Raw genomic sequence first — 17,171 nt, 5'->3', positions numbered from 1 at the left:
ATTATACTTCAGTATTTAAAGGGAATTGAAAAAACAGTGGCACTAACAAATTGTAGTCATAAAAATAATGTTTTGAAAGTAGATTTGTTATATTTTTATATGATAGAAATTAGAGAAAAAGGTTATATATATATATATATATATATAGAGATGCCAACCATTATGATTTGAGCGTAATCATTATGATTTTGGTGTATACATTACGACTATATGCTCATACAGACAAATATTATGACAAGTAAAAAATTATTATATATTATATAGGCCTGTACAATAAAGTGATGAAAGGGGCTTGAAAGGGGTGAAAAGAAAATTTCTAGTGAGATACAAATAAATTTTGATAATAAATAAAAGACATAGTGCAAATGGCTACTTGTGATAATCATGTTTGTGCTTGAAATAATAAAAAATATTTGTATCTCCGACATCTACCAATTGTTTGAGTGCGGTGCTTCTCCATACTGGGTACGTGGGGGAATCCATAGTTACATCATCAGTGCTTGTCAGCCAATCAGCACTTGCGTAGATGGGTATTTTTCTCATTTTCTAAGCGGCATAGAAACGCCAATGTGATCGTTCAGAAGCTGGAAAAATAGAGGCCTCATTCACCAGATTGTCTTGTTTCTGGCAAATCTAAAAGGACTAAAACTGTGAAAGGGCTCTGTCTACAATCATTACGCTCAATCAGTCGAAATAGTTGGCATCTCTGTATATATATTTATAAATTAAAGCTGTTATTGTTTCTTTTAATAAAGCATTGTTAATGTTATTACTATTCAGCATAAGGTTGCAAAATAGACTATCACTGACATGTTCATTACAATGGTTGACCCCCAAGTTTTTATATATCATAAAATTTCAGTTTTCCTGTAGTGACATCAGAGGACCTTTGTTATTCATTTCTGTAGAAACAAAACAGTTTCACATTTGTTGTTTAAATCACAGCTTCACATTCGACTTCAGATATTTCCATAGGCAGGAACACTGCACTGTAGATGGTTGCTAAAATTGTTTCATTGTTTATAGAATTTGCAAGCAAAATCCTCAAGAGCTATCTATACATGGATGCCCAGAGTTTTTTTTTAACTGATAGAAAAAGAAGTACCATTTCTACATTCTTTTAAACTTGTGCTGTGGTTAAATACAAAGGAAAACAACTAAACAAACTGTTACACACAACCTTTTTAATTTTTTTTTGTGGTTGAAGAATCAAAACTTCTAGTTTTAGCTAAAAGAATGTATTTAAAAAAGGACTATATAATAATCAAACTTTTAAACGTTTCCTACAGAAAATATAGTATTTATTGACATATTGCTACTGTAATAATCCCAGCAAAAGTTTTTGTTTTTTTGTTATTTTTCTCAAAAGTTGTCACTTGTATGCTATGACTAACAGGCCTATAAATAACAGGCAGTAATATCTTGTCAAGGGCATCTATCTTGGTTTCTTTTAATAAAGACTGTTCTGCAGTTGCCTGGTGGTCATGAAATTTGACTTGCACCCTGTTGGTCATGGGATTAAGCCTTGTCACTGAACACGGGTATATTATACTGTGAAAATCAATTCTACTATTCATTAATAAACAGTAGTCCAGAAGTTAATGGTAGGTGATCTTGACTAGCTGCCTTCACTCTAATCTCTCATCAGAATTTGTGATCTCTAGTACAGAAAACCCTTGAGTAACTTTGCATGAAGTTCAAGAAATGAAACTTTCTGTAGACATGTTTATCTTTCTCCTGTATAATTTCAGCAAACATGTGGATTGATTCCCAAATATCCTTGTTTTGAAACCTTTCAATGTGCAAATACATTATGCTATTAACCAAGTATTCAAAAAATCAACATTGGTATTTCTAGGCTTGTATTAGACTCCTTGGTCAGACAGACTGTATATTATCAATGATAAAGGCTATGAAAAGAAGGAAAGACATGGTGGGAGTGGCATGTGAAGCTCTTAACAGCATGTTCCAGTACAATAACCAAGATCTTGTACAACAGGTGAGAAATTGAATCTTCTACTAAATATCTGTCATTTGTCCTACAGCTCTGTCTTTTTAAGAAACTTTCATTTAAATAAGTGCACATTAAAACTGTATTTTTAAAAATTAAATCTATAGCATGATAAAATTTCAACTATCTGATATGGAGGTTAGTTTTAGGTTGTGTGATATGAACAATAATTACTGTACTTGAATGGTTGTTTCCTGATAACTTGAACAGATCATATTTAAATTTAACATATGAGTAATGTAACAGTAGGATTCAGTAAGAGTGCAAACAAAACAATTCCTGAGAGAGAGGAAGAAGTCAACACTGAACTTGACCCTCCCTGGTTCAAAATATGGAGAATTCTGGGAAAGGACATATCATGCTATATAAAGTCTATAAATCCTGTTGAAGTAAAAGTAATTTGATTAGTTCCTTCCACTTCTAAAACATTTTATGTTCATTTATATAATAAGAGAAGTAGTAATAACACACAAAATGTAAAAGAAAAAGGAAAATATGTTTTAAGATTTGCTGGTTCTTATTCAAAATCTTAGGCTAAATACACTTGATATTTGATATGAAATCTTTTTATTTTTTAACAGGTATTAGACACACAACTAGTCCCATACCTATTGGCATTACTTGAAAGTCGACTGGAGTCTCTTCACAACCCTGCTGCTACCAAAGCTCAGATTGTTCAAACTCTGAAGTTAATGATGAATAACCCACAGTATGGAGAGGAGGTATGAATAATGCTTGTAGCTATCAGACAGTAAAGTCACTTAAATGGTTAGCAAATTTTTGTCAGATTTAACATGTGCAGTAGTAAGAATATCAACCAATAAGTGTATTCACAAGAATTGGGTCTGACTGTGAAGTTATTTCAGAGAGTATTGTAATATAGACTTTTTTGCAGTGTGTGTGTGTGTAATTTACGTTTTTGATTTTTAATTTTTAATGAATGATCTTACTCTCATATTATAATATGGATTTCTATATAGTGTATGTGCATGAGAGATTGGTTTCAAATTTTATTGATCCATATTCTCACTGTAGTATAAAGACTGTTATACAGTGTATGTGTTCTGGAGATTAATTTTAGATTTTTAATGTATGGTGTTCTTACTGTAGAATGGTAATATAGACTTCTATACAGAGTATGTAAGTGTTCTTGAGAGATTGATTTTGACCTTATAATGGATCATGTTCATTATGTGATATGGATTTATTTAGTCTTTTATTGAGAGACTGGTTTTGAATTTTCAGTGGACAATTTTCTTACTGTAACAGTGGAATGAGCTTCTGTTATGTTTTTTGTTAAAGAATAAGGGTTTCTTTGAATTTGAAACAGACATCTACTCCTAGAAGGTTTGTTCTTTGCTTATAGCTGGTCTAATTTTGAATTTATTCTTAAAGAGAGTAAGTTGTGTATAGTATGTAAAGGGCATTATAGAGAAAACTTCATGTTTAAAATTATTATATCCTAAAAACTACTTGTCCTAAAATAACAGAATTTTCCAGAGGTAGATTGTTTTATAGCCATATAATACTCTGTACCTCAATTACTTTTTATTGCCTATTAACATAGATTCTGTGTCCCATGGGACAACATGATATTGCTGATTTGAATAACATGCATGTTAGTTTGCATGAGAGTGTGAGAATTAGTTAACACTGCCCAGATTATATGAAACTTGTGTTAAGAATAAGCTTGATGGGATAATTGAAAATAATTTAAAGAAAAGTGAATATTTTTGTGACAATTTTTGAAATACCCTGTACTATTTTCAAACGTTTTTGAATAATCTTGACTCTAAATGTGTCTATACTAAATTTAGTTCCCTTTTGGAGTTTTAAACAAATTTTACTGAATTAATTTTATGAAAAATTGTTCATGAATCCATGCGAGTTCCACACGAAAATGTTAACAAAAATACCATCAGTTTATGGTAAAATAAAATGGACTCAAAACACCATTATATAAAAATACCATGTATGTTGATGTGAATGATTATGTGTTATTACTAGAACCTCCATATAAATCATGTTAAAGGAGATTTTGTATTTGCCAGTCACACTTTGTGCAAACTGAAGTTTCCTATTCACATTCATACCACTATAAAAGAGAATACCTGCACCATTGTTTTTTAATGTTTGGCAGAAATTGAAGAAAATGAAAAATTTGTTCCCTGGAAAAACTTCATGCAGTTGAAGAATCAAAAATAGGCAAAACTGGTTAATGAAATTTTGCTGGTATAATCTAAGAGGTGCATAATGTTCAGCATAAAGCAAACAATTTGGCATTTTTTAATTCTGGAGAAAACTAATAAGTGTGCATATTTTATGCATAATGAGAAAACTACATAAGTAGAATAGACAGCAGTAGTTTTGTTTCTTTTTCTTTTTTGGCCACAAAACTAACACTTTGATCATTCGCTACTGATAACTAGTTACCATGTTTTCTTTTATAATAGTTTTCAATACATTTTTTCTGAAAAAGTTTGTCTCTTTATCACATGAAAAAAGTTTCTGATGTTTTGCTCCTTTGAAATATTTTTAGAATGTTGTTTATATTTTAAAAGGTAGGCAGTTAAACAGTTGAAATGAACAATCTGTTTATGGACTGCTCACTGAACAATCTGCGTTCCCCATGCTGCTCAGAGCACTCATATCCCCTTGTGCAGTTTGGTGCTTAACTTCCAAACAACAATGGCATCTTAATGCCCCCCGCTAGTACAGCGGTATGTCTATGGATTTACAACGCTAAAATCAGGGGTTCGATTCCCCTCGGTGGGCTCAGCAGATAGTCTGATGTGGCTTTGCTACGAGAAAAACAAACTCTCTGAACAATGTACATTTTGATCCACTAGTTCAGTGAGCATATTCTCCATTTCTTCAACATCTTACAAATATTGTGTTTATCAGATATTTTATTGATGTTTCTCTTTCCTACTTCCTGATGTTTTTTTCTTAATTTTTGTCTTTTTGAAGGCATTTTTTATACTGCTTTATAAGTTGTTATAGTACTATTTTACCCTACTTGTTAAGTTGGCAACATCTGTAGGGCTGGATGCTCTGTTGGTATCAGCCAAGTTAAATTGAACTGAACTATTATGGTGAAAGTTTCAGTGTAGATTATTCATAATGACTGACGTATTTTGTTTTATATAGTATCTTAAGTTCAAGTTTTGTTTTTAATGATTTTAATCTAAATAGATTTCAGCTGTGCTAGAAAAATCAACCATCTGGTCTGAATACAGAGATCAGAAACATGACTTATTCATCACTTCTACAACTATGTCTGGATATCTCCCATGTGAGTAAAACATTGTTTTATCACAGTACACTCTTAGTAAAAGGTTGTTCAGAATGGCACTGAAATATATGATATAAAAAAATGTAAACTTCTTGTAAAACTGAGTCACCTTGACCGTGGAGTAGTTTCATATCTACATTCAGGCATATGTTCCCTTAATACAGATATTTTTGACAGAAATGAATCAATGTTAGGTACTAATAAACTGTAGTTAGATAACTTTTGAGAGATATTTATGAAATATTAGTTCAGATGGCATTTCTTTTACTCCTTAGTTTCACAGTTTTGAGGAGTACATATTTAACAGCTGTTATTTTTCACATTTCTACATTAAGCACACACTGCCTAAAATGTTTTTAACACTGTTGCCAGTGGCAGTTTTTCTATGTGTTGGTGTGTGTAATCAAATTTATAACCACTCAATATAATGTAAAGTAGAACGTTGTCAGCTGCTATTTTTCACATTTTTCTATTAATGTAGTTTGAAATATTAAAAAGTGTCTTTAGAACTTGCTAGTGAATTAACCCTTTAGCTCCATTGGTAGAGCAAATTTCTAGCATAAAAGAGGTTCCAGGCTCATTTATAGTCACAGTAGATACAAAAAGAGAGAGATATTACCACAAACACTAGTGCAATGATGTATCTTAATGAATATGACATTTAAGTAATACCATTGTGTTGTTGGTACTTCAGTGAAACAGATTTATCAAATAATCTATATATTTAAAGGTAAAAATATATATGCACTGGCACATTTCTAACTTGTTTTAATAATAATTCTTGTATGTATTGCAAGAAACTGTCAGAGCTGATAACTGTGTTATGCCATAAAAATTAAATGAAAGTTTACTTATAGCAAACAACTGATGTTTAATGTGCATAAATTAGTTAATTACATTGTTTGTATAGTAGAGTATTGTTGAAATTTCCATATAATATAATGTTAACTGAATTATATCTTTTATAAATATTTCTCAAAAATATAAAACCTTAATAAAGATCCCAAACTGTATGTATGATGATGTATAAACAAATATTCTCAAAATGCTTATCATTATATACTATACACAAATAAAAATAGTGATATAACTTTTTGTCTCTAAGTTACTGCTGTTGTAATATTGTCAAAAGTGAATGAAATTGTTCTGCAGAATAATAGGAGAATATGATCGAGATATTTATTGTGAGGTAATTTGGAATTTTCTGATTGACCCACATGCAAAAGAAACTTTACACAATTGTCAAAAACACAGTGAAAACAATATTTGCTGAAAACAAATGACAACCAAAATTAAAATAGTGCATAGGATAGTTAACTCCCTGAATTGTTTTAAGAATTTGCTGAAAAGCTTATTAAGAATTAGTTAATTTTAATGGTTAAATATCAGGAATATATATTTTTATTTAAGTAAAGAGCTTAAACTTTATTTATCAGAATTACAGCTTAAGCTTGAAAGAATGTAGCATTACATACAGAACTATTCTTCAATATGTGCTTTTCATAAAACTGGTCATTCATCCCTGTCAGAAAAATAAGGGTGTTACTAGCCTCTAGAAATCACCTACCTGGCATTGGAAAATATTGTTGTTTGGTGTAGTCAATCTTACAGTAACTCTTCCCATTGGAAAACAAGGTGAATGATATGAACCAATAAATAGCTAGAGTGAAAAGTGCTTGAAGGCATTCTCAACCAGCATATTGTGTAAAAGGTGTATGCATATCTGATTGAATGAAACTTTTGAAATGCTGTATTAATTAAAGGAGGTGGAAAAAACAGTGTCCTGCATACCATAGTAATTTGTTGGACTAAATTACTTTATCCTGATCAGAGTTGTTTACCTCCAATTATTTATTAAATTTAAGCAATTTTAATATGTTGTATGTTAAATGTTTAAAGTTTGATATGAGAATTTATGTGAAGATTCAAAATTAAACTGTTTTTATATTTTACAGCCACAGCTAGTGTTGCCGGTTATCTTACTCAGGGTACATCACGAGTTATTCCATCAGCACCACCACCATTAGAAGAGACATAGCATAATTTAACTGAATTATCATTGGTAGTTGACTGAGAAACAATAGCAATTTTCTAAATTTCCATAGAACACTTAGTGATGGAAACGAGCAGTTGTGATCAAGCATCACTGGCTACTACTGCTAGCTGCTCTCTCAATGAAGGCAGTATAAATGAGTAATACATATGTAATATCAATGATTGAAGAATCTAAAATAATAAGTTTGTATATTATGTGTTAATTACATGTTAGTTATTAAATATTCAGGCTGTTTTAAATTTCTTTTTTCCTCTAATTAAGGCACTGAAGGGTCTCTCTGAGTGCTTTTCCCTCCACATGAAGTGCTTAGTTTTGTACGTTTTCAACTATGTTTTATCTTAACTTTAGAATGATTATATATCAAAAGAGCAATTTTTGTCATTTTTCTGAAAAAAGAATGGCTGAATCAAAATGTGATATGCACCTTTAAAAATTTGAAAATATTGGAGGATGATAAACTAACAGTTACTGAATTTAAAGAAGCTTTGCTATTATGAGGCTGCTGGATGAGAAAGTTGTCTTGGTTTGTATTTTCACTGTTTGTTTTAGTTGTTTTGAAAATATTTTATATTATCATTGAGTTTGATTCAAATATTGTATTTTTATTATTTTCAAGCAGTATATAAAAAAAAAGGTTTTTTTTTAAAGATTACGTGCATATGATAAATAATACTATCAGTATGCAAATGTACATGTTCGGCTGTACTTCATGTTCTATATTCCCTTGTTTAAAATAGGTGTTAGGGAATGTACAAAATTAAGATACCAATAGATATATTTTTTAAAACGCCTACGTACTGTACAAGTTTTCTGTTGATGATATTGTATATTTAGTAGAAATAATTGTCATTATATTTAGTAAAAAATAAACATTAAGTGTAAAAGAAATAATAGTAATGATGTTTGGTTTCTTTTCACTCTGTTTTACCAGAGTCGTAACAGATATATGAAGGTTTTGTTTTTATGGTTTTACTTTATAGTCTGCTACTCTCGTGGGATGCCAATTAGTCTACAAAGTTATATTCTCTACTAAATAGCAGTGTTTTTATGGAAATTTAATGTAATGAATAAAACATTTTGAAATATAACTCAGGAACCTATTCACTCTGTGCCTTAATTAGAGAATGTGATAATGTACACGTTCCAAGACATTCCAAATTTATGGTACACCTATTATGAATTTGGTTGTTTTTTGTTGGTTCTTTTATGTACTTTATTTTATCTTAGTGGCCGAGTTTGAAGAAAATGTTATCAACTAAGTGCTTCCATCTGTAAGGGTTAGTTTTGAAAAGTCAATATTTTAGTTCAAGAGCTTCTTAACTTAGTTTTGTTGAAGCCTGTGGATATTAAGTTGTGGAAAATAACCTTTATTCTAAGAATTTTTGACTGGATTAGGAAATTGTTGAAAACATGCTAAACTTGGTATCATGTTTAGTCATTTTACTTTGGATATGCTGCAAAACTTTCATTGAAAAATGACATTTTTTACAAAAAAAATGTCAACTTTTAGAAGTTTATGCAGGGTAGAGTGTTGGCTGTGTTTCTAAGAGACTATTCATAGCACAGATTTTATCTAGGCAGTGTTGCTCATATGATACATCCAAATTATATAAGATGAAAAAGTCATCTTTTAAGATTTATCTTTTCTATAGCATCATCTATGATGGATTGTTTGAAGTATGAACAACTGGCTGAGTTTGGTGAAAGTTAGTTGCAAGAATAACTGTACAGTATTCTAAATATATAGTTTATCAACAAGTTGATTTATCAAAGGCATGCCGTTTGTATAAAGCACATGTATGAAAACATTAAAATATTTTTTTTCGCCAATTTTCATCTTGCATATTTCTTTCTGCTTTTCTACTCCATTTAATTCAGTTTTATAAAAAAAACTGAAATATAACCTTAACCACCTTTGCTTGCTTACTAATTTAAAAAATATTGTTACATTAGATCAAATATCAAAAACATTTAAAACCAATAGGTAAAAGTAAAAATAACATGAAAACATCTAGTCAGTTTAAATTCTTGTATGTTAAACATATAGTAGAATTACTTCCCTTATGCTAGAACACTTATTTATCATATTTGATACCATTTTGAACTTTCCAGCAGCCTAATAGAAATTTCAAGCTGATGATTAAATAATTAATATATAAAATTAGTTTCATTACAAAACAAATTATAATGTAAGAGGGAGAAATGCAATGTAAAATATTACCTACTTTTAAGAAGCAGAATTGGTTAATAATTTTTCTAGAAATCTACTGAATATATACTAGTACTAACACATTTAAGTGGAGTATAAATCTTGTATCATGCATAGACCATAAGAAACAGAGAAGTCAAACTATATATTAACAAATTAGTGAACATGAGATACTGAACATAATGTTAAGATGCAATGATAATTGAAGTTAATCATTATCTACCATAAAGTACTAATAGAAGATGAATGAAACATGGCATTTAATTATCAAATATTGAGTGTACAGCGACTTTCATTGTATGTGGAATTTCAATAGTAATTTATAGGATAGTGTCTTATAATGTTCAAGAGTTGTACGTGTACAAACATAATTACCAACAGCACGTGGACCATTTCACCGACTCAAGTATGACTTACAGTCAGTAAAATAAAGCATGAATTGTAGCTATATAGTTAAATTATATATATATCTTGGAAAAATACTAGATGGTAAAAATGGTTATTTACCTAAATCCCAAAACTATGGAAAATATTCACCAGTGAAAGCTATAAACAAGCAAGACAAAATAATTTTCAGCCTCTATATATCATCATTTATTTCAAGGGACTGCTTACAAAATGTACTAGATAAAAAAAAGACTTACTAGGATTTCTCAGACTCAACTACTATTGTAATTCTCCTCAGTGTATATTATCTTACAAGCTATTTTATATTCAAAAATAAAATTTTTTATACATGGGTGCAAAATGTACAAGTATACCAGTGATAAATATTCTCTATAAAAACACTTTGGTTTACAGCTGCTGACAATCCAAACACGTTAGATTATCTGAAATTATAAATATCAAAGAATATACAACAAACTTACAAAAAAGTAATAAAATTTGTACATTAGCTCACCTGAATAGATGGTTAAAAGTAATTATTTCAAATTTTATGCACTTTTATTTTTAAAGTTGATTATCCAATTTATTATATTTATTAAAAATACTCTCAGGGGCTAACAGATAACCTTCCATCTGAAATATGAACAGCCTTAAATTAACAATTTTACATAGTCATATAAGATATAAGAGGTATTCTATATGTTCACTTTGTTTATTTAAGTATTATTTACCCAGAAACATTGCTTCTTATAAACATTTAAGTAAACCAAGATATTTAAGAATACCTTGTTTGATTATAATGCTTATGTCCATCCTATTACTTACAATTTTTGCTTTATCAAAAATATAACCACAAAAGGACCAGAATTATTTATGCTTATTCGAGTACAGAAAATATACAACTTGTATATTATGTATTAATATTATCTAACATTAATTAAATATTATTCAGCTGTATGCCAAGTTATTTGTTAAAAACAGTTCACAAAGAAACATAAATGTATACTTTGATACATTGTTTAGGGAGAGTATTCATGATGAAACTTTATAGAATGGACGGCAACTGCCTGTTGTGGAGACAAGTGTAGAGGACGACATTTTTAAAGTATTTCGTCTTCAGGCAGTTGTTGTCCATTCTACAAAGATTCATTGAACATAAATGTAAAATATCTATATTTGTATCACAAACAAAAGTTTCCAGTGGTATAGCTCTAAGTTTAGGACTTAAAATGTTAAATTCTTTAATTTGATTTCTTGCAGTGGGCATCTTTAGTGTATGCCTGACACATTTCTCTATTTTCCTTGATATAATAGTATAATGTTTATAATTGAAGGAAGTAAGGCTAAATTAATGAAATTGTAATGATATAATATGGATGAAGTCTAATGATAGTCCTTAAAAATTCATCTCCAAAAAAGGACAAAATATTTACACACACACACACATATTATATATCCACATACTTGTAATAGCTTTGCAATATAAGTTGAATATTAAAAAACATTTTAAAACTTAAAAATTGTTTTGGAAGGAAATTATCATACTTTTGGTGACAAAATGTGATAAAATGTTTTACATTTTTATATAAAACCATATAACAGTATGAAATTATATTTCGATACAACAGAAGCAAACATAGATTTCTATTATATAAAAATAAAATTGAGTAGTCAGTGTTCAGTACCATATGTTAACCTTATATATAAGCAAAATAAATATGGACATTACACCAATTAAAAAATAATATAATCAAGTTAAAATGTATTCAGTATTTTTATTTCTCCTGAAAATGAACAAAATATGTGATGTTGCTTCTGTCTATCCAAATAAATAATTTTGTGAAAGCAAAGAAAACAGTGACTAAAAAATTTTGAACTAGCTCCTTCAAAGAATGGAACGATTAATAACACTCAGAAACTGGTAAGAACATATTTCAATTACATGAAATTCTCAAGTAATTTCAAACCTTATGATATATGTATATAAACTGCTCTCAGTTTTTTTTGTTGTTGTTTTTTATCAAGACGACATAACGATGCAAAGATTCTGTGACAAAGATAAATGGCATAGTCTCTTCCTTGTTCTTGCCCTTTACTATTGTGTATAATTTGATTCACAAAAAATTTGAACATTATAACAGAATTCGTGAGTAATATTATGTAATGTGACATGCATTTTACATAGATGATTTCAAAATATTTTTACAACATTAATCAATAAAAATCACCAGGTTATATTTTTAATCCTATATTTTGAACACTTTAAAATCAAAAGCATTGTATAATTAAGAAATGAAAAATATGGATACATACTTGAGTAATTGTAAGATTTACAATTATATTTTTATTAACCAAGTAATTTTGTTCATTTTATAATTTTTATATAGTACATTTTAAAATTTAACTGCATTTATATTGTAAATAACTAATTGATAAGCTTTTAGATTCAAATATGATTGACAAAATACGATATTTAATTTTTACAAAATATCAGGTTTTTCAAGTCATAATTCATAAATAGTTGACTAGCTTTTAATACATTTAACTGGTTAACTTTTTTTCCCCTTCCTATTCAGATGTAAATAACATTGTCATAATTGTTGAAAGAAGGCTTCAGTGTTGGTGAATGTATTGCAGTGGGACTAACTTCATCTTTAACTCTAAGTCTAAAGCTCTGTTGCCCAGAAGGGCTGGTACTTCTTATCCAAAGAAGCTGTACAATCAAACAAACATAACATTAATTACCACAACTTATACCTTTTATTATCGCCTCTAAACAAAAATTAAATTGTTATTTTTCACAATTATTGTTGGAAAATCTCCATCTGATCTGGAAAAAAGAATTAAGTGGTCTTGTGTTAATACATTTGAAGTTTAAGATAACACGTTTTGTAAACTTAAAGTTGATTCAATACAAAAGTTATTATAGTTATATCCGAGATAGATAATACTGAGTTACTATGAAAGATGTGTTTTTAAAAATACATTAATTAATCATCGATAATTTTTTATTGGAACAGTAGTTATTTTTTATTATTTTTACATTGACTGGACATATTTGGATAACAAACATATTTCCACAGATGTGACAACACCTAACTAGTTTAAAGCAGTCAAACAAAAGAGTGGTTTAAAGTTTTGGCTTAATGATAAATACCCGGTATGCTTTTAACTTGGATTTATTTTATAGCTATAAAAGTAATAATAATTCGTATTGGGTGTTTGTTATTCTACATTGTTCTTATCAAATTTAAACATACAATTCATATGTATTGTTCAATGTTTTTAGAAATTAGGAATCAGTATTCATTTCCAGATGACTGCTTTACGTTGCAAATTACATTTGATGTTAAATTAATTCAGTTCTCTTTGACAAAAAAGTACATTTAACTTAGGTGGTGGTGCACTTAGGATTATGTATACAACAGGATATTGAAATACTTCTAGTAATTTGTGCAATTATTTGATAGCTTACCTCTGTACAAGGTTAGAAAACTAAAGATGTGCGTATTAGATGTAAAGACGGAAGCAGAGAGATGAATTTGACTCCCATCTCCCCTAAAAAATTGCAGTAAAACCTTTTAAAGTTCACATGCTGATATAAAACAGTTAATTCATGCAAGTGATGTGCACTTGTTAATAGTATGTATATATATATATAGATTAGTTCTTTATTTATATGTTAATTATACAGTCTTAAAATGAGTATTAAATATTAAAAGTTAATCATACTAGGTGAAATTAGTAAATAGTAATCACTAGGTGAAATTCGGAAATTAGTATTTTTAAAACACACATATGTATTACAATTGCTCATTAATTTTTTACAGTTGTAAATATAAAATTTATATAACAATTTAGAATATAGAAATATCTGGCTGAAGTCATAACTTTTTAAAAAGTACTCATTTTAAAGTGTTGCTAAAAGTTAATCTTCCTCACAACAAGCTAATGTCGACAGAGGTCATTTCACACTGATATTTGTTCAAAGATCAGTGCAATGAGTTTTCAGAATACACAGAAACTTGCTGCCCTATTTACATAACATGATTATTACTATTATTTTAACCATCTTAGGTGGGATGAAAGATATTTGTACTGTATATTAGGAATAAAATTTTACAAAAGAAGCAACTTACTTTCCGTTTTACCAAGCAATCTGAGTTTTTACGTAGATGAAAAGAAAACTCTTCACGGTTAAGCCACTCTTGTTGAACTAACAATGGGTAGTCATGTTGATGAAGTTTTCTTTCATCTGACGGAAAGAAATTTTGTTATAAGCAATATAAATTTTATTCGAAAATGTTTTAAGCAAATAAAGATACCATGTTCTTGTAACTGTGACCCCAGTAAACATTTTCTCTTCATGGCAATTCATGTCCACAACAGAATTACAAAACAACTATACTCTTTGTCGTTTCGATTGAATTATTTTTAACAAAAATATATATGTTGGTGGGTAACTGAAAATGTTATAATAGCCTACATATTTTTATATTGGTTATTTTTTCTCCTTCTGTTGAAACTTTCTGGGAGTATAAGGTATTAGGTAACAAGTTTCTATATAATTGATCTTTAACAATAGATGGCAATAAAATCAGAGTTGCTCACTCGCAATTTACATCTGAAGAAGGAAAGTCCATCTTCACAGAGTGCATGTTACTGGATTTCTTAACATATTTTCATTAGCATGTTAAACATAATTGTTTTCTAAGTACAATTAATTATCTGTAAAAGAAACATTCAATATTACTTTTAATGAATCGACATATTACTTATGGATTGACACAACATTACAGTTGAAAAATCGAACAATAATTTTTTATAAAATAAAACTTTGGTAATATATATATATATACGAAACTGATTTTACCAGAGACATTTAGGTTTTTGCACTTATTTACTGTAGTAGATCCTACTTACATTTCTGAACCGATGAAATTTCAAATAAAGAAAATTTATTCGGTCTTTCCTTTGAGTTGTAACAATGTAAAAGAAGTTGTATCACTTCTTCTGTTGTAGTTCTATCCGATACCAACAGACTTTTGTATAAAGACTGAAAAACCAGATAAACCGAAATTATTTATCAGTCAAAGTTTCAACAATTTTATACTACTACACTAGGAAAATGTATTTAAAGAAAAGTTAACAAATAAAAGACAATTCGTTTACAAAACCATTATTGCAATAAATAGTATTTGTCATTTTACTTTCGTATATAACAATTATAACGTACAAATAACTTCAAAAGTTTGAGTGAAAACAATTCGCTAATACTGTTCCATATGATTGATGAGAGTCTACCTACAGTTCCTTAAAGATATGAAAAACATTTAATAAGAAAAATTAGTAAGAAGGATAGTTAATTTCCTATATGCGCCAAGAACAGGATATTGTAAATTGTCTATCTTGAACCAGTTGAAGAGCACATTAAGACTTGAAAGTGTGAACACTATATAATTACTTTCATTAAAAAAAAAAGTGTTTGAGTGTCTTGATACTTACGCCTGTCATTAGGCAGCTGTCGTACACTTTGACTAAACCACCCCTTCTCATTTGAAGCAAGAATCTACAAACTGGTGGGGTGGAATGGAAGAATCTAAAACAGAACCAATAAAATTCTGTTGAATAAAACGAAGTAACCAGAAGCAAGGAGCGAGTCTAATTAGCTGTACACATAGAAAGATCTCGTTTAAAAAAGCACTATCGCATACTGTTAAACTCCTATTCAGTTTTATAAAGCATTAAATAAAACAGAGGATTGAATGTATCTTTTTACCATTGTGCATAATACGACTGTGCATGATGCTACGTATTAAAACAATAGTGTTAACTGAGTATGTTTTCCGAGCTTAAAATTTTACACACTTATTATAAAGAAACACTGAAGAGATAGCAATGTAACTCGCTCTAAGCCATCATTGGCAAAAACTTCTGTATGTTAACTGTGAAATTTGGTTAACTTTATCTTGCGTTAACGTCCAAAGTAGTTTCTGCTGTCACATTAAAAGTGAATTTTCACCTATCGCATAGAAGCTCATGGAATGGCTCCGAGTTTTTTCAAGTGTAAAGTTTTAACTCATAGTTTCCATCTTTTGACTGATTTGAGATTTGATTACAGCCATAGGTATTGAGATTCCCTCTTGTTTTTTCAGGTACAAACCTTTAACTTATAGCGATTATTGAAGATTACCACTTGTTTTTAATTTAATCGGTAACTTAAGTGCACTTAGGCTGAACTGGCAAGTGATAGAACCCCGATATTCAGGTGTAATCACGCCTAAATTTAACAGCTTACCAGAAGGAAGCTAATCTCCCAGCAATACCCACCGCCACAGGTGTTCTGTCTGACCCTATGAACCGAATAAGGAGATTGTTTTAATACATCACCGGGCACGGTCTGGGTAGATTATTCGGCGCCCAGGCCGTGAAAGTGGGTTTTCTCGGGGTACTCCCGTTCCCCCCACACCTAAATCTTAAGCATTCGATCTGTAGATTCCTGCTAGGGCAATTTGATCCACTGATCCATTCCCGGCCCTGAATTGGCCCATTTGAGTTTGATATTTTAACTGCCGACCTGCTTCTTCTCGTTTCTTCTTCAATCGAGCGTTGACTTCGCCTTCACTTTGTCAACTGCTACGCCTGCCAGACTCGTACTGACAAGTTTCATGTTAAACTTATCAATCTTTTTAACCTAAATTATCAATAATTATTTGGTCAAAATTCTCAATTTCTTCTAAGTAACGTCGTAAAGGCATCACAGTCTTACATGGACCTTCTGTGGCTCCCTACTATTACACAACAATCAGTTTTGGCGAATTAAGAAAATAAGAGTTTAACCAACGATAACAAAAGGTACCTAAGGCATAAAGCACTTGAGTAGATCTTGTAAAAGGTACGGATTCATCTCTTTTTCTATAGCTCAATAAATGATTAAATATAACTACGACGAATTTGTAAACATAACACGAGCCAGTTTGTCTTGGATAACTAGAGGCAGAAACAAATTTAAGATGTTTTTCATTGTTCCAATAGAAAGACGTAACCCGTTATTTTGTACAAAATAATGCTCTCGTAATAAAAAGTATAGTATATTCTATAGAAGCACCGAGACAACAATACGCCATGTTAATATAGTACACAAGCTGAATGAATTGACATTTTTATTCACTTGTGCATGTACATTTATTAACTTATCCATCTTCATTAATAT

General features: G+C 29.7%; 2 protein-coding genes across 3 annotated transcripts in view; one reads left to right on the top strand and one right to left on the bottom strand.

Moving 5' to 3' along the window:
* The window catches only part of Rme-8 (receptor mediated endocytosis 8), a 170,910-nt gene extending 161,716 nt beyond the window's left edge, over positions 1 to 9,194 (top strand). Inside the window, 4 exon segments of the mRNA XM_076472799.1 lie at positions 1,859 to 1,999; positions 2,593 to 2,733; positions 5,207 to 5,306; positions 7,262 to 9,194. Of these exon segments, the coding sequence (XP_076328914.1) occupies positions 1,859 to 1,999; positions 2,593 to 2,733; positions 5,207 to 5,306; positions 7,262 to 7,344 (465 nt within the window). The 3' untranslated portion in view covers positions 7,345 to 9,194.
* A 953-nt stretch (positions 9,195 to 10,147) lies between these two features.
* Positions 10,148 to 17,171, bottom strand: part of LOC143235049 (uncharacterized) — a 31,103-nt gene continuing 24,079 nt past the window's right edge. The window contains exons 4-8 of one of the 2 annotated variants that reach the window (XM_076472801.1): positions 15,464 to 15,557; positions 14,882 to 15,014; positions 14,098 to 14,213; positions 13,434 to 13,516; positions 10,148 to 12,671 (exon numbers count right to left, since the gene is read on the bottom strand). In XM_076472801.1, the coding sequence (XP_076328916.1) occupies positions 13,469 to 13,516; positions 14,098 to 14,213; positions 14,882 to 15,014; positions 15,464 to 15,557 (391 nt within the window). In that variant the 3' untranslated portion in view covers positions 10,148 to 12,671; positions 13,434 to 13,468. The remainder of the gene's footprint in view (positions 12,672 to 13,433; positions 13,517 to 14,097; positions 14,214 to 14,881; positions 15,015 to 15,463; positions 15,558 to 17,171) is intronic. The other variant, XM_076472800.1, reaches the window with a different exon arrangement.

This window comes from Tachypleus tridentatus, chromosome 12 (genome assembly GCF_004210375.1).
Source record: "Tachypleus tridentatus isolate NWPU-2018 chromosome 12, ASM421037v1, whole genome shotgun sequence".
NCBI lineage: Eukaryota > Metazoa > Arthropoda > Merostomata > Xiphosura > Limulidae > Tachypleus > Tachypleus tridentatus.
This window is presented reverse-complemented; position numbering and strand designations above follow the sequence as displayed.